The sequence below is a fragment of the Molossus molossus genome, unplaced genomic scaffold, assembly GCF_014108415.1.
Source record: "Molossus molossus isolate mMolMol1 unplaced genomic scaffold, mMolMol1.p scaffold_m16_p_11, whole genome shotgun sequence".
NCBI lineage: Eukaryota > Metazoa > Chordata > Mammalia > Chiroptera > Molossidae > Molossus > Molossus molossus.
This window is the reverse complement of record NW_023425346.1, coordinates 51,690,675-51,713,649: the sequence shown is the minus strand read 5'-3', so window position 1 is coordinate 51,713,649 and position 22,975 is coordinate 51,690,675. Positions and strand designations below refer to the sequence as shown.

The 22,975-nt window shown below is 36.9% G+C and overlaps 1 protein-coding gene across 2 annotated transcripts in view; it reads left to right on the top strand.

Moving 5' to 3' along the window:
• BMPR2 (bone morphogenetic protein receptor type 2) overlaps positions 1-22,975 on the top strand; it is a 193,646-nt gene that overhangs the window by 92,200 nt on the left and 78,471 nt on the right. For both annotated transcript variants that reach the window (XM_036254249.1, XM_036254251.1), the window contains 2 exons: positions 11,104-11,274; positions 13,311-13,481. In XM_036254249.1, the coding sequence (XP_036110142.1) occupies positions 11,104-11,274; positions 13,311-13,481 (342 nt within the window). The remainder of the gene's footprint in view (positions 1-11,103; positions 11,275-13,310; positions 13,482-22,975) is intronic.

Sequence of the window (22,975 nt, the reverse complement as noted above, 5' to 3'; positions counted from 1 at the left end):
AACAAACAAAAAAAACACCAAGTTGCTCTCTAGGAAAGCTGTGGCTAATTATATAGATAAAGAATATTTTTAGGATATTCTGAAATTTACTTTTCTTGTAAGAGTAGCTACTTAGAATGACCACTGATTGCAACATGAGAGAAAAACTGAGTCATCCAAAGCCTTCCCATGAAGTTCTTATATATTTATTTGTTTAAAATTTTCTGGTTAGTCAAATAATTTAAATGATATATAGCAAATTTATAAGAGAAAATAAAAGTTTAATACATGCTCCCGGGGAATTCACCTAAATGTTAAAATTCCAAAGATAGTGAGGCAAAAAGAGAGGTATGTGTGTCACTTTGTCATTTTTTTTTTTTTTTTTTTTTTGAGTATATGTGTCACTTTGGACAAAGAAAAGTTGGGACAGGGTCTGGGATTTCAAAGGCCAAGTAGACAATTTACAGGTAGATGAGAAAGTAGCAAACAAATTCTTGCTAGCCAACTTAGAAACAATGGAGTTGGGGGGGAATCTAGTGAACAGATATTTGCATGGGAATTTCCAGTCTATCATACTTAATTTATATGTGCTAAAGTAAATATGCTCTGGAGATTATGCTAAGGTTCCTTTCTTGGAGCAGATTTTTCTATTTGAATCTCTAAGAAGGAAAGAGGTAAAAAACTCTTCCTGAGTGTTTTGGGCTTTAATTGTTTTCAGCCAAAATAATCTGTCTGCCAGGGTGGTACTATGGGAAACTCATTCCTGACTCCCACACAGTTTTATAATTTATCTCTTTACATTTCTAGAATATAAGAACTTTGAGACTAGGGACACTGTCTATTTTGTTATGTATCTAAATTGTATCTTATTCCCACCAGATCTACAGATTTAGAATAGTCTCTGGCATATAACAGGTACTTTATAAATATTTGACTGACTTTTTAGTAACTGGTTGTAGGATATATAAGCCTCTGGAGGTTTAGGCCTGGATTATCTGCTTTTCTTTGGTTTACTGTTGCTCTGAATTAGGGGAGAGCAATCTGTTTGGAAGAGCTTGGATTACCTGATGTATTTTGTCAGCTCAGAGTTGTGTTTGTTTTAATCAGCATTTGATTGCCTTTCTCATTAGGTATATATGCAGACAGAGTTAACATAGCAGGCTTGCTATCCTTAGAAAGATCTGCTTACAAGATTGGCCCTTGGCTGGCATATGAGAAATTGGATTTTGGGAGTGTTCCCACCATTTCATACCTGATAAGGGTTGTTTACTATGCCTAAACTGTTTGTACAAATAATATGATTTATGTTGAGCACCTCCTTTTCTTCTGAGAGTTTGTAATTTTGGTATGTGCTGGGCAGAGGATGCCTACATGATCAGTCCCCAGTAAAAACTTGGGATAGTGTCCTGGCTGGTGTGACTCAGTGGTTGAGCATCAACCCATGCACCAAGAGGTCACCGGTTTGATTGATTCTTGGTCAGGGCACACGCCCAGGTTGTAGGCCAAATCCCCAGCGGGGGGCATGCAGGATGCTGCCAATTGATGTTTTCTCTTATCGATGTTTCTATCTCTCTCCCTCTCTCTCTAAAATCAATAAAGAAAAAAATTTAAAAATATAAATAAAAACTTGGGATAGTGAGTTTCTAATGAACTTCCTTAGTTAGATAACATTTTACATGTGTTGTCACAATTTAGTGCTGGAAGAATTAAGTGCATTCTGTAGGACTCCGTAGAGAAAAGACTCTTGGAAGCTTGTACTTGGTTTCCTCTGGACATAGCCTCATATGGCTTTTTCCTTTGCTGATTTTGGTTTGTATTATTTTGCTGTAATATATAATAGCTGTGAGTACAGTGATGTGTGCTGATTCCTTTGAATCCTCCCAGTGAATCACCAGCTGTGTCATGGTTTCGGGGACTTCTGACATAGCATCAAATTTAGAAACATCCTAAAGAGGCATCTTTTTATTTTATTTTATTTTATTTTTTTTAATCCTCACCCAAGGATATTTTTCTACTTATCTTCAGATACAGTGTTAGGAGGGAAAGAGAGAGACAGAGAGAGATAGAAAGAGAGAAACATTGATGTGAGAGAGATACACTGATTGGCTGCCTCCCAAACGAGGACCAAATTGCAACTGAGGTATGTGCCCTTGACTGGAATCAAACCCGTAACTCTTGGTTCGCTGGCCAACGCTCTAACCACTGAGCCAAACCGGCCAGGGCCTAAAGAGGCATCTTTGTTTTTTTTTATCCTCACCCGAGGACATCTTTCCATTTTTTGTTCAGATAGAGTGGGAGGGAGAGAGAGCAAGAGAGAGAGAAACATCGACGTGAAAGAGACACATCGAGTGGCTGCCACCCACACGACCAACCAGGGCCGGGGACAAACTGCAACCGAGGTACGCGCCCCTAGCGGGAACTGAACCCGGGTCTCTCTGGACCGCAGGCCGTTGCTCTAACCACTGAGCCAAACCGGCCAGGGCCATCTTTGTTTTTTTAAACAATTTTTTTCTTTATTGATTTTAGAGAGAGAGAAAGGGAGATGGAGAGAAAGAGAAACATCGATGAGAGAGAACATCAATTGGCTGCCTCCTGCATGTCCCCCCACTGGGGATTGTGCCCTGGGCATGTGCCCTGACTGGGAATCAAACCAGTGACTTCTTGGTGCTTGGGTCGACGCTTAACCACTGAGTCCACCGGCCGGGCCTAAAGAGGCATCTTATGAAGACTGTAATCTTTCTAATTTTTCTATCTCTTCGATGTTATCAGAATGCTCAGTTTAATCTGTTGTAATCTGGATGTAGAAATATATACATTAAGGGATAATCATTTCATATTTGAAAGGATTGGAAGAAAAGGAACTTCCTTACTTGATTTATTATAATTGAATTTAGAAGTGTGAGTTTATACCAAATTTTATTGGAACATTTCTATTAGGTTAAGACACTCTCCTTTGTAATTTTCAGAATAGAATTATAGTGATATGCTGAAATCTCCATTGTGTTTGTCCTAAGAAATTTGTGTTCTAGGAAGGGGATACTGTTGCTTCAGTTATTCAGTTATTTGCCCCATTACTACAAGGTTCCTGTGTTGTGTATTTTAGATAGTTCATTTTGACATTTAGATAAACAGAAGCCAAACACACGCATACCCAGAATTAGTCCCTGAACTTTGTTCCAGGGTAAAGATAAGGCATTTAGACTTCTCCAGTACAGATAAATACATTACAGCTACTGAAAAATGGGTGTTATGTGACTCTTAAGTTGTTTAGATAGACAATGAGAGCCTTAAAAAATTCCTGTCAACAGAACAAGGGAAAATTTATATTCATACATAAAGCCTGCTTTTAAGAGGATTATAGATTAGGCACAAGATTCTGTAACTCAGTGAAACATCTCTCTATATAATTTGTTTACAACATGCATGAAGAATTCACCTGAAGTATGTCATCCTGTTCTTGTTCAGCTTTATATTGTGTTCCTGCCTTTTTAAACATGGACTTAGTTGAGATATAAATTGCATATGTTTAAGTGGTACAATTTAATGAATTTTTATAATTTGTAATATTTGTGAAAACCCCAACCCCCACCATTCAGCATACAAAACACTTTCATCATTCCCCAAAGATTCCTTGTACACTTTGTAGTCTGTTTTTCCCCCTGCCCTAGCACCAAGCAACTACTGATGTGCTTTAGATTACTTTGTATTTTCTAAGATTTTATATAAATTGAATCATATGATACGTTCTTGTTAGTAGTGTCTTGCACTCAGCATAATGATAGTGAGATTTATCTGTATTGTTGCATGTATCAGTAGTTTATTCTTTTTACTGCTCAACAGTATTATATGGATATATTACAGTTTGTTGATCCACCAATTTATGGGCAGTTGAATTGTTTCCATTCTGAGGCTGTTGTAAATAAATCTACTATTGTACTAGTTTTTGCATGGACATAGAGTTTCATTTTGCTGGTGTGCCCTACCTTTTTCATTAAAAATAGTGGTTCCAATAATACTTTTTGTCCTTGGCAAAAAATAGAGTAAGATAACACATCAATCATTCACTTTTTCAATAAACACATTGAATACAAGGTATAATGCCATGTGCTGAAGACACAGTGGTGAACAAGAACTCAAGCCCTTCTCTCATAGAGCTTATAATTTGTTAAATAAGCCAGGCACATTGTAAGTATTAAGAAGTGTGAAAATTGTGTGAAGTATAGAACACCATGGAGCACATGGTAGGTGTTCCACCCTCATTGGTCTGGGTTGATTAGGAAAAGAGTCTTTGAAAAAGAAATATTAATATAAATAGGAGTTAAGTAAATAAAAATTCTAGGTGAAGGGAAGAGAATGCATGAAGGCTCCCAGGTGGGAATGAAATGATACTCTATGACTGCTGCCTAGATACAGCTAGAGGGATTTGCAGTTGCTAGATTATGTTTCTATATACTATTTTAAGGATTTTGGAAATGATAATTAAACAAGGAAGTGACATGGTCAAATTGTGGATCTCAGTGGTCAGGTTTTTTGGGTAGGTACTTTATAGTCTCTTCATTTCCAGAAATTCTCCCTGCTGTCTTTAATTCTGTTGATTACAGTACTCCTTCTGCTACCCGAGGTTTTGCTTTCTGTGGTTTCAGTTTCCTGAAGTCAACTGCAGTTCAAAAATATTAAATGGAAAATTCCAGAAATAAACAATTAGTAACTTTTTATATATATAATTTTTTATTAATTTATTTTTGTTACAGATGTTTCTCCTTTTTTTCCCCATTGACACCCTCCTCCCCATCCCCCCCACCCCATACCTGGCTTTGTTGTCTGTGTCCATCAGTTATGCGTACATGCATATAAGTTTTGTGGTTTATCTCTTCCCTCCACCTACCACCCCCTCTTCTGAGGGTTGTCAGTCTGTACCCTACTTCCACGTCTCTGGTTCTACCCAATTCCTCGGACTTTTATGTTCATTATTACAATTAGTAACTTAAATTGGATGCCATTCTGAGTAGGGTGATGAAATCTTGTACTGTATAAGGGAAATGCATATCAAAACCATAATGATATACTATCTCACATCTGTTAGAATGGCTATTATCAGTAAGATAAGAAATAACAAGTTTTGGAGAGAAGGTGGAGAAAAGGGAACATTGGTATAGCCTCTATAGAAAACAGTATGGAAGTATCTCAAAAAATTAAGAATAGAACTACCATCTGACCCAGCAATCTCTTTTTTAGGTATCTGTCCCCAAAATTTGAAAACACTTATTCGTAAAGGTATATGTACCTCTTTGTTCATTACAGCTTTATTCACAATAGCCAAGACATAGATATGCCCTAAGTGTCCTTCGACTGATTGATTGGATAACGAAGTGGTGCATATACACAATGGAATACTACTTGCACATAAAAAAGATGAAATATTCCCATTTGTGACAACATGGATGGATCTCATCTCATATATATATTTTTAAATATGTTTTTATTGATTTTTTTTTTTTTTTTAGAGAGAGAGGAAGGGAGAGTGAGATAGAAACATTGATGTGAGAGAGAGACATCGATCGGCTGTCTCCTGCATGCCCTCCACCCGGGATAGAGGCCACAACCCAGGCATGTGCCCTGACCGGGAATCGTATCGGGAGCTCTCATCTCAGTCCATGGGACAACACTCAGTCCACTGAGACACACTGGCCAGGCTCATCTCAGATATTTAATGACACAATTAGCTGGTATTTATTTTGCCACATTTTACTTTGTTTATATATAAGGAATACTACATGACTGGTTCTTTAAACCAAGATCCCATAGCATAAGTCAGTTTCTCCTAGTACTAGAACTACTTGGTGCAAGGAAGTTAGGGAGTTTGAGGGTTTTATAAATGGACAGCTGTAAATGGTGGAACACAATGTATTTTGTTTATATAGTGCATGGTTTGTATTTATTTATTTATTTGTTTATTTATTTATTATCCTCAACTGAGGACACTTTTGTATATATCTTCAGATAGAGAGGGAGGAAGAGAGAGAGAGAAAGACACATCGAGTGGTTGCCACCCACACCACCCCAACTGGGGCAGGGGACAAACTGCAACCGAGTTACATGCCCTTAGCAGGAACTGAACCCAGGACTCTCTGGTCTACGGGCCAACACTCTAACCACTGAGCCAAACCGGCCAAGGCATGGTGCATGGTGTTAATGTCAAGTTGCTTTTTGCAGACACCATACTTTATTTTACAAGGAAATTATTCCTATTTTATCTTTTTTTTTTTTTTTTTTGATCCTCACCTAAGGATATTTTTCTATTCATTATCAGATAGAGTGGGAGGAAGAGAGAGAGAGAAATAGAAGCATCGACGTGATAGAGCCACATCGACTGGTTGCCTCCCGCATGACCCAATCAGGGCCAGGGACCAACCGCAACCGAGGTACATGTCCTTGACCAGAATCGAACCTCTACTCACTGGTTTGTGGGCCAACGCTCTAATCACTGAGCCACACTGGCCAGGGCAATTATTCCCATTTGAAATAAACAAACTGTCTGTTAAAATTGAACATGTAGCCTGGTCAGTGTGGCTCAGTGGATTGAGTGTTGTCCCATGGGCTTAGAGGTCTCGATTCAATTCCCGGTAAGGACACATCCCCAGATTGTGGCCTCCATCCCTGGTGAGGGGCATGCAGGAGGCAGCCTATCGATGTTTCTTCCCCCACATCGATGTTTCTGTTTCTCCCTTCCTCTCTCTCTAAAAAATCAATTAAAAAACATATTAAAAAAATTGAACATGTACACAAATGTTCATAATTTTATTTATTTATCTATTATTCCTTATCTGAGGACATTTTTTGATACTTTGTTCAGATAGAGTGGGAGGGGGAGAGAGAGAGAGAGAGAAACATTGACATGAAAGGGACACATTGAGTGGTTGCCACCCACACGACCCAACCATGGCCGGGGACAAATTGCAACTGAGGTACATGCCCTTAGTGGCAACCGAACCCGGGTCTCTGTGGACCATAGCCTGACGCTCTAACTGCTGAGCCAAACTGGCCAGGGCTGTTTTATTTTTAATAGCCCCAAACTGGAAACTACACAAATAACTCTTCAGAGGGTGAAGAGTTAAACAGATTGTGGAATAACCATACCATGAAAACTATTCCATGAAAATTAATTAACTATTCCTACATACAACAACTTGGATGAACCTCAGAGAAATTTTGCTCAGTGAAAAAAGCCAATCTCAAATGGATAATATGTATTGAATTTCATTTTTATAGGAATTGTGAAATAACATAATTGAGTTGGAAATAGATTGGTGGTTGCTCTTGGTTAAGAATGGGATGAAAGGGTTGGTGACTATAAAGATTTAACATAAGGGAGTCTTGTGATAATACAGTTGAGTATTTTGATTGTAATAATATGTGACAATAGTATAGATTTACACTCACATATACAGATGAGTTCTTGTATAACTGGGGTAATCTAAATAAGCTCAATGGATTGTGCTGATGTCAGTTTCTTGGTTTTAATACTGTACAGTTTTTGTGTGGGATGTTTGCTCTGAAAAGAGATGCATTGGACTTTTATCTGTTTCTACTTCATTTTAGCTACCTATAAATTTGTAGTTATTTTAAAATGAAAAAAAATTTTAATGTAGCCCTAGCCAGTGTGGCTCATTGTTTAGAGTGTCAGCCCATGCACCAAAGGGTCACAGGTTCAATTCTGGGTCAAGGGCATGTACCTGGTTTGCAGGTTCAGTCCCTGGCCCTAGTGGGGCCTCTTGTGGGAGGCAACCAACTGTGTCTCTCTCACATTAATGTTTCTCTCCCCACCCCACCCCACCTCACCTCTTCCACTCTCTAAAGTTCAGTGGAAAAAATATCCTCAGATGAGGATTAACCCCCCCCCAAAAAATTAATGTAAAAATAAGTAATTCAAGGACACTTTTGTTTTAGAAAAATATATATATATATAATACATGACTATATTTTCATGAAAATTCAAATAATGTAAGTGTATTTGATAAAAAGGGAAAAAGGCAAATAGTTATTATTTTCAGACTAACCATTTTTTTCTTTTCTCCCCTCATAAAAGCAAATAAGTAGTATATTTCATCTGTAATACTTATTATAGATTTATGTCTGTAATGACAGTTAACTGATACAAACCTGATCAAATTATGCTATACCTTTATGTTCTAGTTTCTTTTTTTTTAATCCTCATCCGAGGACATTTTTCCATTTTTTGTTCAGATAGAGTGGGAGGGAGAGAAAGAGAGAGAAACATCGACGTGAAAGGGACATATTGAGTGGCTGCCACCCGCAAGACCCAAACAGGGCAGGGGAGAAACTGCAACTGAGGTATGCGCCCTTAGCGGGAACCGAACCCGGGTCTCTGGACCGCAGGCCGATGCTCTAACCGTTGAGCAAAACCAGCCAGGGCATACATTCTAGTTTCTTTTTTTTTTTTTAATCCTCACCCGAGGACATTTTTCCATTTTTTGTTCAGATAGAGTGGGAGGAAGAGAGAGAAAGAGAAACATCAGTGTGAAAGGGACACGTTGAGTGGCTGCCACCCGCACGACCCAACCAGGGCCAGGGACAAACTGCAACCAAGGTACATGCCCTTGATCCGAATTGAACCCATGACTCATTGGTCTGAGGACCCATGCTCTAATCTCTGAGTCAGGCGAATCTTTTTTTTTTTTTTTTAACTTTTTTTTTTTTTTTAGAGTGAGAGGAAGGGAGAAGGAGATAGGAACATCGATGAGAGAGAACATTGATTGTCCGCCTCCTGCATGCCCCCACTAGGGATTTGGCCCACAACCTGGACATGTGCTCTGACCGGGAATCAAACTGGCGACATCTTGGTGCATGGGTCAACGATGCTCAACCACTGAGCCACACCTGCCCGGCTGTAGTTTGAATTTTTTAAGTATGAATTGGTGTTATATGTAGAAATATATTTGATTTTAATTTTTATAAAATTTGGTAAAGTTTTCAAATTAGGGAATAATCTAAGGAAATACTGGTATTAATTGTGTAGGGTAATCTGGTAAATCTAATTAAGCTTGTCATTAAAGGAATTTGAATATGTAAGTACATGTAAAAATATGGTAGAATCATAATTAGGTTATGTTCTCAAATTATTTTTTTTACTGTATTTTCTGGCCATTTAGTTGATAGTAGTAAATATCTTCTAGAAGACTGCCTGAAGTGATTTTAGGTTGTAGAAATCAAGTCACATTTATTTTTCATTAATTATTGTCTATGATTACTAAATTTAGTAGTTACTGTCTGTGTCCAAAAAGACCATTATAAGATACTTGAGAATTCTGTATTACCTACTTGTGAATACCCTTTTGGCCTGGCTCAGCACTTTGAAAGGTGCTTTCTGTAGTAATGCTTATGACAGGTCTAGGAGTCTAAATGGGCTTGGGCACACAGTTGTTGGCTCTTTTATTTCTTCTCCAGAGTTTGGTCCTTAGTTTTGTAGGTTCAGAAACATAATTTTAATGAATCGTCTCTAGTCCTAAGGTGCTAGTGAATTAAGCCACAGTAAATAAGATACACCCTAAATGAAGAAATAAATCAGAAGCCCATGAGGAATATATTGGCCAAGTGTAATAGACTGTTATTCTGTTTAAACACATTAGGAAATTCTACTTTGAAAAACCAAATAAAGATCAGCTTTTGAAAACTTTTTACTTCATTGATCTTCTCAGTAATGTTGGTAAATATTTGTTAGCTGATAAATTATGTGGCAAATGTTCTCTTGAAATTAGTTAAATCAGATTATATATATGGAAAAAGATTGATTGGCATTGAAACTAAATTGAGTTGTCCCTTCAGTATAAGGGATTATTGAGCATTTCTTCTGGCTATCATATTGAGAGAGAGAAATATATATATATTTTTTAATCCTCACCTGAGGACATTTTCCCAGTTTTTTTGTTCAGATAGAGTAGGAGGGAGGGAGGGAGGGAGAGAGAGAGAGAGAGAGAGAGAGAGAGAAACATCGACATGAAATGTGAAAGGGACACATTGAGTGGCTGCCAGGGCTGGGGACAAACTGCAACCAAGATACATGCCCTTAGCGGGAACCGAACCCTGGTCTCTCTGGACCTCAGGCCGACACTCTAACCCCTGAGCCAAACCGGCCAGGGCCCTATTGATATTTTTAATAACAAAGTTATTTTCTTGCCCTGGCTGGTGTAGTTCAGTGGTTAGAGCGTCAGCCCAAACACTGAAGAGTTTCGGGTTTGATCCCCAGTCAAGGACACATGCCTGGGTTGCAGATTCCATCCCTGGCTCCAGTCGGGCCTCATGTGGGGGGCAGCCGTAAATTGATGTGTCTCTCTCACATTTATGTCTCTCTCTCTCCCCCTTTCTCCCTCCCTTCCACTGTCTCTAAAAATCAGTGGAAAAAAATATCCTCAGTTGAGAATTAACTCCTCGCCAAAAAAAGTCATTTTCTTTTTGATCACTGGTAGCCCTAGTTTTAAAACACAAATATATTAAGATATAATTCATATACCATGAAATTTACTCATTTTAGGTGAACATTTATTTTTTGTAAATTTATAGAGTTGTGTAGCCATTACCACAATCTAACTTTAGAACATTTCCATCTGCCCCAAAGGAAATCATGTACCCATTTGTAGTCACTGTCTTCGTCTCTAGTTTATCATGTCTAATGATGCATAATTAGCTTCCTACAGATGATTGTAAAATATGATAAAAGTGAATCCTATAGAATGTCCCCAAATTATTTAGCTCTCTAGGCTGGTTCATTTGTTTTAGAGGTGTGATAATTTAGAGCATGGACATGTTTTGATATTTCTTTATTCAGACGCCAAAATTATTTAATAGGAGAAAGTGGTGAGAATAATTTGTGTAAGAGGGGAATTGCTTTTGGAAAATGAATTTTCAAGTTTGCTTCTTGTTTAGAGGTTACAAATTAATTAATGAACAGAGAGAAACTATTTATTAAATATAAAACTACAGATTTATTTTACCCTTGTTAGGGATTTAGTAGGGAAATTTCCAGTGCCTTTTTAAAAGACTTTATATAATAATTTTCAAATTTCATCATAAAATTAATTTGTCACTCTTTTATTTTGTTTAATTCAGCTTCTCAGAATCAAGAACGTCTATGTGCATTTAAAGATCCATATCAACAAGACCTTGGGATAGGCGAGAGTCGAATTTCTTATGAAAATGGAACCATATTATGCTCAAAAGGTAGCACCTGCTATGGCCTCTGGGAGAAATCAAAAGGGGACATAAATCTTGTAAAACAAGGCAAGTACTATTTTCTTACTTGACATAACTTTGTGTTTCATACAATTGAAATTTATCTGAAAAGCATGGCGGTAGATTAAAACCCTCTCCTGGAAAATAATAATTTAAAAGTATATATCCATGTATAGATTCACCCACAAACCCCAAATTTGTAAATGGACATTGGTTTTTAGCTTATTTTAATAACATCTTTTTTATTATAATGTTATTAATAAATTCTTATTGTATGAAATTGAGAAAATCAGAAAATTAAGAAAAACGATCTTATACTCTGAAGAATATTTTTTCTCTATTAGTTTATTCTATTAGGTGTTTTTTCTGTGTTCCTCTATGTTTATATGTGTTTGTACTTTTTTTTTCAAAGTTAGGATAAACTTTATAAATAATTTCATACCCAATTTTTTCTTAATTTTTATTTATTGATTTTAGAGGGAGGGGGAGAGAGAGAAGTGAGAAACATGAATTTGTTGTTTCACTTATACATTCATCAGTTGAGTTTTATATGTGCCTGACCAGGGATAGAAGCCACAACCTTGGGCTATCTGGAAGATGCTCTAACCAACTGAGCTGCCTGGTCAGGGCCGCCGATTTTTTTTCCATTTTAAGTAATGTCATGAATGTTTCCCCATGACTCTCTCTATATATAAAACGTTTTTTTAAAATCCTCACTGGAGGATATTTTTTCATTTTTCTTCAGATCAAGTGGGAGGGAGGGAGAAAGAGGGAGAGAGAGAGAAACAGTGATGTGAGAAAGACCTATTGACTGGCTGCCTCCCACACGACCCTGACCAGGGCTGAGGTACGTGCCCTTGACTGGAATAGAACTTATGACTCATTGGTCCACGAGCCAATGCTCTAACCATTGAGCCAAACCAGCCAGGGCTTATATATAAAAAAATTTTAACCTCTGCACAGTATTTTGTTGTATGCATATATTGCATTTTACTTATACAGTACTCTTGTTGTTGGTCATTATGTTGTTTTCTGGTTTTCACTGTAATACATACTACTTCAGTGAATATTTTTGAACATAAATCTTTGATTTTATCTGATTATTTTTTTAGAATAGATTCCTCGAATTAGAATTATTAGATTATAAAACAAGAATATTTTAAAGGTTGTTTATAAAAATTGCCATGTGGCTTTCTAGAAAAGCTATATACATTTATATTCCCTCTAGCAGTGTACGAGTGTTACTGAATCCATGTTACAATTGTATATTATTATTTTTTAAACTTAGACGAATTTAATGCAGACAAAAATGAAATTTTACTCTTGCTTTAATAATTCTTTTTTTTTTTTTGCCCTGGCCGGTTTTGCTCAGTGGTTAGAGCATTGGCCCAAGGACCAGAGAGTCCTGGGTTTAGTTCCCACTAAGGGCATGTGCCTTGGTTGTGGTTTGTCCCTGGCCCCATTTGGGGTTGTGTGGGTGGTGACCACTCGATGTGTCTCTCTCACATCGATGTTTCTCTCTCTCTCTTCCTCCCTCTCTCCCTCCCACTCTATCTGAAGAAAAATGGATTTTGTTAATCCTTATCTGATGACATTCTCCATTGATTTTTTTTTTTAGATAGCCTGGAAGGGGTGGGGGGAGAGGAGAGAAATATCAATGTGAGAGAAGCAGATCTACTGGTTGCCTCCTACATGACCCCCACTGAGGCCAGCGATTAAATTTGTAACCCAGGCACATGCCATTGACTGGGAATCAAACCCTCAATTCTTCGGTCCACAGGCTGATGCTCTAACTGCTGAGCCAAACTGGCCAAGGCACTTGAATAATTCTTACATTAATGATAAAGTTAAACATTTTGTTGTTGGCTCCACCCCTGATGAAATCCTTGTTTATACTTTGCCATTTTTCTGTTATTTAAAAAATATGTCTCCTATTGATTTGCAAGACTATTTTATAACTGAGGTGTATTCACTCTGTCAGATTGATTGCAATTATTGCAATTATTTTTTAGTTTGTTGTTTTAATTTTTGTTTTGTTTATTGTATTGACTCTTAACATGTTTACATTAATATCAATTTTATAGGATGTTGGTCTCACATCGGAGATCCCCAGGAGTGTAACAATGAAGAATGTTTAGTAACTACTACCCCTTCCTCAATTCAGAATGGAACATATCGTTTCTGTTGCTGTAGCACAGACTTGTGTAATGTCAACTTTACTGAGAATTTTCCACCTCCAGATACAACACCACTTAGTAAGTAGTTAAAGTAACTTATTTTTCCTTGTAATTCCTTTCTCCAAAGATTTGCAAAATTTAAAAATATTTACAAACATTTAGGTTTGGCAGAAGTGAGAGGGAGAGTTCAAGCATCATGAGACTATATCTAGCTAACACATGAAATCCAAAAGAAGTGCACTAGGATTTCCAAGGTATTGATGTGTTACCAAGTGAATCAACATATAGTACATTTCAGCCTTTGCATAGGGGAATTTGGCAAAATTAAGAAAATTGCATGTGTGCTTACTCTTTCATCTAGCACTCTCATTTGTAGGAATTTATCTTGAAGGTACACCTCCAACAGTACGAAAATACATATGCATAGAGTTATCCATTGCAGTATTATTTGTAATTGCATAATATTGGAAACTATATGCAAATGTCTGAGAATAGGAGATTACTTGAAATACACTATGATACATACCTGTAATGGAGTAATAACTACACAACTGTAAGGACAAGAAATGAGTAAGATCTCTATGAACTGATATGAAGTGATTTCTAGAGATAATCTAGAATGTGAATAAAAAGCATATCTAACTCTAGCTGGTTTGGCTCAGCGGTTAGAGCATTGGCCTGTAGACCAGAGAGTCCTGGGTTCAGTTCCTGCTGAGGGCACGTACCTCAGTTGCAGTTTGTCCCCACCCCAGTTGGGGTCTTGTGAGTGGCAACCACTCGATGTGTTTCTCTCACATCAATGTTTCTCTCTCTCCCTTCCTCCTTCCCTCCCTCCCGCTCTATCTGAAGATAAATGCAAAAATGTCCTCAGGTAAGGATTAAAAAAAAAAATCATATCTAGTATGTTGTCTTTTGTGTAAGATATAGAAAGCTTATCTTTACAAAAAGAAACAACGAGGATAAACTAGAGAGAAAATAATGCAGTTGGTTACTTTCAAGGGATGGAGGGAATGGAGTGGAAAGAATATAGGAAGTAGTGGCAGTCCTCTGAGTATGGTCTTTTATATGTAGTTTTTACTTTTGGAATCATGTTACTATTATACATATGTAAAAGTAAAATTAAGTCAATAAGGATGGAAAGGGGGAAACTCCAAACTAAAAGCAAACTGAAACAAATGAGTCCAATTATATTATAATCACACTTAAGGAAAAAAGACAGAACTAGTCTAAGGATTTTTACAAAGATAGTTTTGGATGGAGATATATATATATATATATATATATATATATATATATATATTCTTTTGGGTTATGTGGGATGTAAGAGATGGAGGAAGAATTGCAAACAAGTACTGAACTCTTTTTAGGTTTGTTTTTTGGTAGTGTGGAGAAAGCAGTTCTAAAACAATTGTAGATACATTGTATTATAGGATTAAGAAAATGAGTGTATGTGTTGATGTTCTTGGGAGCCATCGTTATTACTGAAGAAAAGGAACACAGTTATGTATGGGGAAGGCAAGAGAATCGTATGAGAATAGATTGTAATTCAAGGTATCAGAATGGACTTAATTCTGTATCAGAATTTCTTAGTTCTGTTTGTTGAAAAGGACAAGAAGCATAAGTACCCAGTAGCAATGAGCATACATGATACCCTGATTTAGTTTCTAATACTACTCCCCACTCAAAGAAACTTGGAGTTCTTGGAAAGATGACTTATTCTAGGACTGAAGGTAGGATAGGTGCAAGATCAGCCTGAAGCATCTCATAACACTAGAAAGTAAGGAAAGAAATGCCCCAGAATAGGATGGAGACTAGTCACAAGGACACAGAAGCCATCTGGAAGGAGCTCCCAGTGGACAAATTAGGGATCATCAGAGTGCTAAAAAAGTACAGTAATAAATTATAAACCATTGAAAAGAAAATGAATTCATGAGTCCATGCTGGTAGCAGAGAAGGGAAAAGAGAGAGCACTTGTTTATAGTAGGATGCCAAGTGCCAACTGATAAATGTAGGAGTGCAGCAGTTAGAAAATTATCATTCTGAAAACATGATTGTAATGATTGGATTAGGCAAGACTCATCAAAAGATCCTAAATCTAGGGGCAATTTCAGTAAGGAGCCCCTGGGATATTTGCATTGTTCTAAAGTATTTCCCACATTTTAAGGGGAAAATGGGTAATTATAAAGTGAGGAAACTGGACAACACTATGACCAAGTGGTTAAGATTAACATAATGAAGGATAGATGGATATCCAAGATAACCTGAGGAGGACACAGTATTGCTCCTATAGTACTGTATTTCAGCCAAGAATACATACCCTGAATCTAATCACGAGGGAACATTAGACAAACCATAAATTAGGAATGTTCTACTACGAAAAGGGAATTTGTAGTCTTCAAAAATGTCAATGTCATATAAGAAAAAGAGGCTATGTATGTGGGTACCATGCACATGCATAGAAAGAGAATGATAAAGCAAATGGGTAAAACAGTAACAATAAGTGAATCTGGGTAAAGGTATTGGGTTATTATTTGTATTTTTATTCTTGGAACTATTCTGTAAGTTTTAAATTATTTCCAAATTAAAAGTTTAAAATTAAAAATATATATATACATATATGTGTGTGTGTGTGTGTGTGTGTGTATGTATTTCAAAATGTAGCACTTCTCAAAGAATTTTCTGTCAGTGGGTTTTATCAGTCCATATTCTTAAATCTTTAAGTTTTGGGTTATTTCCTTTGATTTGTTGATGAAACACCAAGCTTAAAGCAGTAAGAAGTTTTTTTATTAGTTTCTATCTACTCAAGTTATTATTAGCTTTATTAGGAAATATGCTGAATTGGCTGTATTTATTTTAAATGATTTTTTGATTTTTTTTTTAGAGAGAGAGAGGAAGGGAGAGAGAGATAGAAACATAGATGATGAGAGAGAAACATGGATAGGCTGCCTCCTGCCTGCCCCACATTGGGGTTCGAGCCCACTATGTGGGCATGTGCCTTGATGGGAAATTGAACCAGGACCTCTCAGTCCATGGGATGATGCTCAATCCATTGAGCCACACCAGCCGAGTAGCTATATTTATTTTTCACAAACAAGCACAATTTTCTATAATTTTCACTTGTACATTTAGCTACATGAAAGAGAACTGAATTTGTGCGTAAGTTCTCTTCAAAGATGTTCACAGCTACATTTCAGATTGTTACCTAGATTTTGGTCTACTGTAATCTTTTGAACCAAAATCAGGAGTCTTTCCAATTAGAAATCAGTTAAGTTATCCTAGTAAAAAGGAAAAGTGTTTTAAGTGAAGTGCTCTAATTTGGAGCATTAACCCAATTTATATATTTTGTTTTTCAAACAAAACAAAATTAGGTAAACTTGAAGTTAGCAAACAAGAGGAATATGGCTTCTGCATTAATCTCAAGAAAAATAACGTCAAATATTTCAAGACACACAGTTACTCATTGTCAAACTGTGAAGACAAGTATTACCTTTATCTAGTTAGACGCTAATGTTTTGTACATTTTTGTATGTGGAAGTGATGTAGCTTGCCCTGATATATATATATATTTATTTATTTTTGGTCAGCTTTAATATATTTATGCCAGAACTTCAAACCAACAAAATTTTCTTCTTGTTCAAGTGTGCATTGAAGAACCACATTTACCCAATGATTGATGTTGTTTTGTGATATTTGTACACAAACCTTCTTTTCTCAGTTTTATAGATACAGAAATAAAATTAATATTAACAATTCACTTTAACCTTTTTTTTTTTTTTTTATCCTCACCCAAGGACATTTTTCCATTTTTTTGTACAGATAGAGTGGGAGGGAGAGAGAGGAAGAGAGAGAGAGAGAGAGAGAGAGAGAGAGAGAGAGAGAGAGAGACATCGACGTGAAAGGGACACATCGAGTGACTGCCACCCGCACAACCAACCAGGGCTGGGGACAAACTGCAACCAAGGTACATGCCCTTAGCGGGAACCGAACCCGGGTCTCTCTAGACCGCAGGCCGACGCTCTAACCACTGAGCCAAACCGGCCAGGGCCACTTTAACCATTTATTACCACAGTTGCTCCTCCAGAATTTTTGAATATTAATGAAAGTTAACTGTAAATACTAGGTGCTTGACTAAAATAAACTTGGTTTTAAGTGTTGAAGTTTAAAGCAGTTAATTAAAATACAAAATGAAGAAGCAAAACTTTTTGTTTCTGGTCGTATAATAATACATCTGTAGAAGTTTGGTGAAGGTAATTTTTTCTTCTTAAAAATTATTATAAAAGTACCATACATTAAATATTTCACATAAATATTTGTCAAATAAAATTTTACATATGTTTAAAATTACTGTAAACAAGGTACAAACTTATCAAAGATAGAGAGAGGGGGATGGTGTGGCATGACTGTTGATGGGGGAGATTACATATTCTTCTTTTTGTTGTTGTTGTTAATTCTCACCCAAGGATGTTTTTTCCATTGTTTTTTAGAAAGAGTGGAAGAAGGGGAGGGAGTTAGAGAGAGAGGGAGAGAGGGAGAGGGAGAGAGAGAAACATCAATGTGAAAGAGACATAGATTGGTTGCCTCCACTCATGCCTGGACCAGGCTGGGGATCGAACGTGCAACTCAGGTACGTGCCCTAGACTGTGAATTGAACCTGAGACCGACCCTCCTGTGTGCAGGCTGACGCCCTAACCATTGAGCAACACTGGCACATATTTTTACACCAAAGGATATATTTGAGTATTGTATGAGATAAGTGGAAAGGAACAAAATAATCTTTTTTTTTTTTATTTTATTTTTTTTTATCCTCACCCGAGGATATTTTTCTATTTTTTGTACAGATAGAGTGAGAGGGAGAGAGAGGAAGGAGAGAGAGAGAGAAACATCGACGCGAAGGGACACATCGAGTGGCTGCCACCCGCACGACCAACCAGGGCCGGGGACAAACTGCAACCGAAGTACATGCCCTTAGCGGGAACCGAACCCGGGTCTCTCCAGACCGCAGACCGACGCTCTAACCGCTGAGCCAAACTGGCCAGGGCGGAACAAAATAATCTTTAATAATCTTCATACCTATATACAACCATTGTTAATATTTTAAATGTGTCTTTCTGGTCTTTTCTGTTTAATTTTTGTACAGTTCTATGAGTTATATAAATGCATTTTATGTCCTACATTTTTGTTTAGCATAGCAGAATAAGTTTTTTCCAGGTTATTGCATGTGTTTCATAGTCGTCATTTTTAATAGTTGTATAATATTTTATCAACTAGATATTTTCCTTATCCAGTCCCCTGGTTTTAGACATTTAGGTTGTTTCTAGTTTTTTATTGCATTAAACATATTTGTATGTATAGCATTATATTAAATTACAATTTTCAGAATTGTAATTTCTATATCCCATAGTAAGAATAATAAAGTTCCCCGTACATTGTCAAATAGCTTTTGGTTAAAGCAGTTCACATTTCTCTGGTCTGCAGGCCGATGCTCTCACTGCTGAGCCAAACCAGCTAGGGCAACACAGTTCACATTTCTATCAATGATGTACTAGAGTACATATTTCATCGTATCTTTATCGGCACTAGTATTATTAAAATAAAACTCTCCTGAGATCGTTTTGAAAAATTATCTTTTTTTTTTTATATATATTTTTTTCTTTATTGATTTTAGAGAGAGAGGAAAAGTGAGGGAGAGAGAGATAGAAACATTGATGAGAGAGAACATTGACTGGCCTCCTCCCGCATGCTCCACACTGGGGATCTGGCCCACAACCTTGGCACGTGTCCTGACCAGGAATCAAACCAGCGACCTCTTGGTGTATGGGTCGATGCTCAACCACTGAGCTACAGCGCCGGACTGCTTTGTTTTTATTAGTGAAGTTCACATGGTTTTTGTTTGTTTTCTATTTGAAATTTTCTTATATTCATTGTCCATTTGTACTATTATTTTTTAATAATGAAGCTAAATAGCTTTGAGATAAATGACTTAAAGTAGTCTGAAATCTAGCCATTTCATCCCTTTCTTGCCAGTTTTTGTTGATACTGATAGTTTTTGTTGATAGGGATGACAGGAGCTACATTTTAAACAGTAATTTAATGTACATTGTAAGATTAAAAATTTTTTTGAACCTTGGCTCTTCTTAAGGAAATACTGTTAATATCTTTCAATAAAAGTTCAATGATCACTCCCAGCAGGTGTAGCTCAGTGGCTTGAGCATCATTCCAGGGACTGAGAGGTCCTGTTTCAATTCCCGGTCAGGGCACATGCCTGGGTTGCAAGGGTTGTGGGCTTGATCCCCAGTAGGGGGCCTGCAGGAGGCAACTGATCGATGTATCTCTCTCACATTGATGTTTCTATCTCTCCCTTCTCTCTGTAATAAAATCAGTAAAAAAATATATTTAAACAAAAAGTTCAATGATCATTTTATAGTATGTAAATTAAACCTTAATAAAGGTGTTAAAACAAAATGTTCTCTGAGAACAGTGTTCACTGAAGCATTATCTCCATACCTCACATAATGTTTTACTGGTGGCTTTCATTTGCTTAGTATTTTATACTTTAAAAGTGCTGTGACACCTATAAACTTTTTGAAGATGTTTTCTTAATATGTAGGTAGTTCAGTAAAAAATAAGCCCATCTTGCTCTCGCTTGTTTGGCTCAGCTGTTAGACCGTTGGCCCGAGGACCAAAGAGTCATGGGTTCGATTCCCGTCAAGGGTACATACCTTGTCAGGATCGTGTGGAAGGCAACCAATCGATGTGTCTCTCTCACATCGATCTTTCTCTTTCTCTTTCTCTTTCTCTTTCTCTTTCTCTTTCTCTTTCTCTTTCTCTTTCTCTTTCTCTTTCTCTTTCTCTTTCTCTTTCTCTTTCTCTTTCTCTTTCTCTTTCTCTTTCTCTTTCTCTTTCTCTTTCTCTTTCTCTTTCTCTTTCTCTTTCTCTTTCTCTTTCTCTTTCTCTTTCTCTTTCTCTTTCTCTTTCTCTTTCTCTTTCTCTTTCTCTTTCTCTCCTCTCCTCCCTTCCTCCCATTCTATCTGAAAAATCACTGGAAAAATATCCTTGGGTGAGGATTAAAACAAACAAATAAGCCCATCTGGCCCTGGCTGGTTTGGCTCAGTGGTTGGAGCATCAGTTGAAGGGGGTTTTATTCCCTGTCCCTGACACTGGTCTGGGTCATGCAGGTGGCTACTAGTCAATGCTTCTTTCTCACATAGATGTTTCTTTCTCTCTCCCTCTCTCTCCCCCTCCCTCTCTCCCGCCCTCCCACTCTGTCTAAAAATCAATGGGAAAATATGCTTGTGTGAGGATTTAAAAAATAATAATAGTAAGCCCGTCTGTCCTAATGAGTAACCATACTACTCAGGTGGAATGGTCATTTAAGTGATTGTCTTTCTCTAGGAGTTTTGACTTACAGCTTATCTTCCTTTAACCTTTTGCGTATTATTTTATTGGTAGACAATAACTGTCAGGTTTTAATATTTTGGGCCCCCAACAACATTTTTGTTAATGTTTAAATTTGAAATTATTTGAAACTTATAAAAAAAACCCATATACCCTTTACCCAGATTCATTAATTGTTAACATTTTGCTATATTTGCCCTTTATATATATAGATCCATATTTTTTGCAAATAACTTGCAGACATCATACCTAAATTTTCACATATTTTATAATCGTCCCTTTGTTTCTTATATTAAAGTTTAAAGTCTTGGGTGATAAGGACTTTTTTAATGTCTCTTGTCTCCACAGTGTCAGGCACATAGTCGAAATATTTGTTGAATAAATAATTTAATAAACAAAGGGATATGTGCTTATGTGTAAATTCTGAAATACAATCATGAGCTGCCTAACAAAGGGATACAGCCTGAGAAATGCATTATTAGATGATTTTGTCATGTGAACATAATAGAGTGCACTTACGCAAACCTAGATGGTTTAACCTACTATATACCTAGACTACATGATATAGTCTGTTGCTCCTAGGCTACCAAAGCTATACAGTATGTCACTGTACTGAATACTGTAGGCCATTGTGGCACATGATATTAGCATACCTAAACATAAAAAAGGTACAGTAAAAATATGGTATACCTGTGTAGGTAACTTACCATGAATGTTTGCTCAGTGGGTGAGTCAACAAGTGAGTAGTGAATGAATGTGAAGACTTAGGATTACTGTATATTATTGTAGACTTTATAGACACTGTACACTTAGGCTATACTAAATTTATAAAACAACAGGAGATTAAATCAAGGACAAGAGAAATGATGGTCAGAAGATCCAGTAAATGGGAGATGTAAGGCTGCTGCCAGCATACCATGGCATACTGTTTTAAAGCAAACTTTCAAAAATAAGTATAAAAAGTGCACGCTAAAATAATGAATAAAAAGTATAGTATAGTAAATACATAAGCCAATAACATAGTTGTTTATTATCATTATTATGTACTGTACATAATCATATGTGCTACACTTTTATATGATTGGCAGTGCAGTAGGTTTGTTTATACCAGCACACCACAAACACCTGAATAATATGCATTATTATGTGTTGACAGCTAAAATGTCACTAGGCAGTAGGAATTTCTCAGCTCTTTATAATCTTGTGGGACCACCATTATATATTTGGTCCATTGTTAAGCAGAGCATTGTTGTGCAACTATATTGTCAAATGCTTGAAAGGAATAGAGTTTTTGTTTTTATATCTGGCTAAAAATAAATTTAATGTATTCATTCACTAATGTACAAGGTATTTATTGGAAGCTTGTTTCTACTGTCAGTTAAAAGCACAAATATAACAAAAAAGTTCATGGGATAGCAAGTGCAGACAAAAACAAATATTAATTGTTAACTCCCTTATTTTACAGTCATATGGCAAAAGTACAAAAAAGCCATAATCATTCCTATTCTTTCACTTCCCATAAAAAGAAGCATTGATTTTAATTTTCTCTAATTTTTAAAGTATTTTTTTTTTAATCCTTACCTGAGGACATTTTTTTCGTTTATTTTGTTCAGTTAGAGTGAGAGGGGGAGAGAGGCAGAGAGAGAAACATCGACATGAAAGGGACACATCGAGTGGTTGCCTCCCGCAGGACCCAGCTAGGGCTGAGGACAAACTGCAACCGAGATACATGCCCTTAGTGGGAACCGAACCCGGGTCTCTCTGGACCACAGGTTGATGCTCTAACTGCAGAGCCAAACCGGCCAGGGCAGCATTGATTTTAATTTTAAAAATACTTCAGCCCTGGCCGGTTTGGCTCAGCGGTTGGAGCGTCGGCCTGCGGTCCTGAGAGACCCGGGTTCGGTTCCCGCTAAGGGCATGTACCTCAGTTGCAGTTTGTCCCCGGCCCTGGTCGGTTGTGCGGGTGGCAGCCACTCGATGTATCCCTTTCACATCGATGTTTCTCTCTCTCTCTCTGTTCCTCTCTCTCCCCCCACTCTACCTGAACAAAAAATGGAAAAATGTCCTCGGGTGAGGATAAAAAATAAATAAAAATAATTTTAAAAATACTTCAGGAATATAGAAAACTATGCTATTACATGATCTCATTTTCAAAGAAGCTTCCTCCACAAGTACAA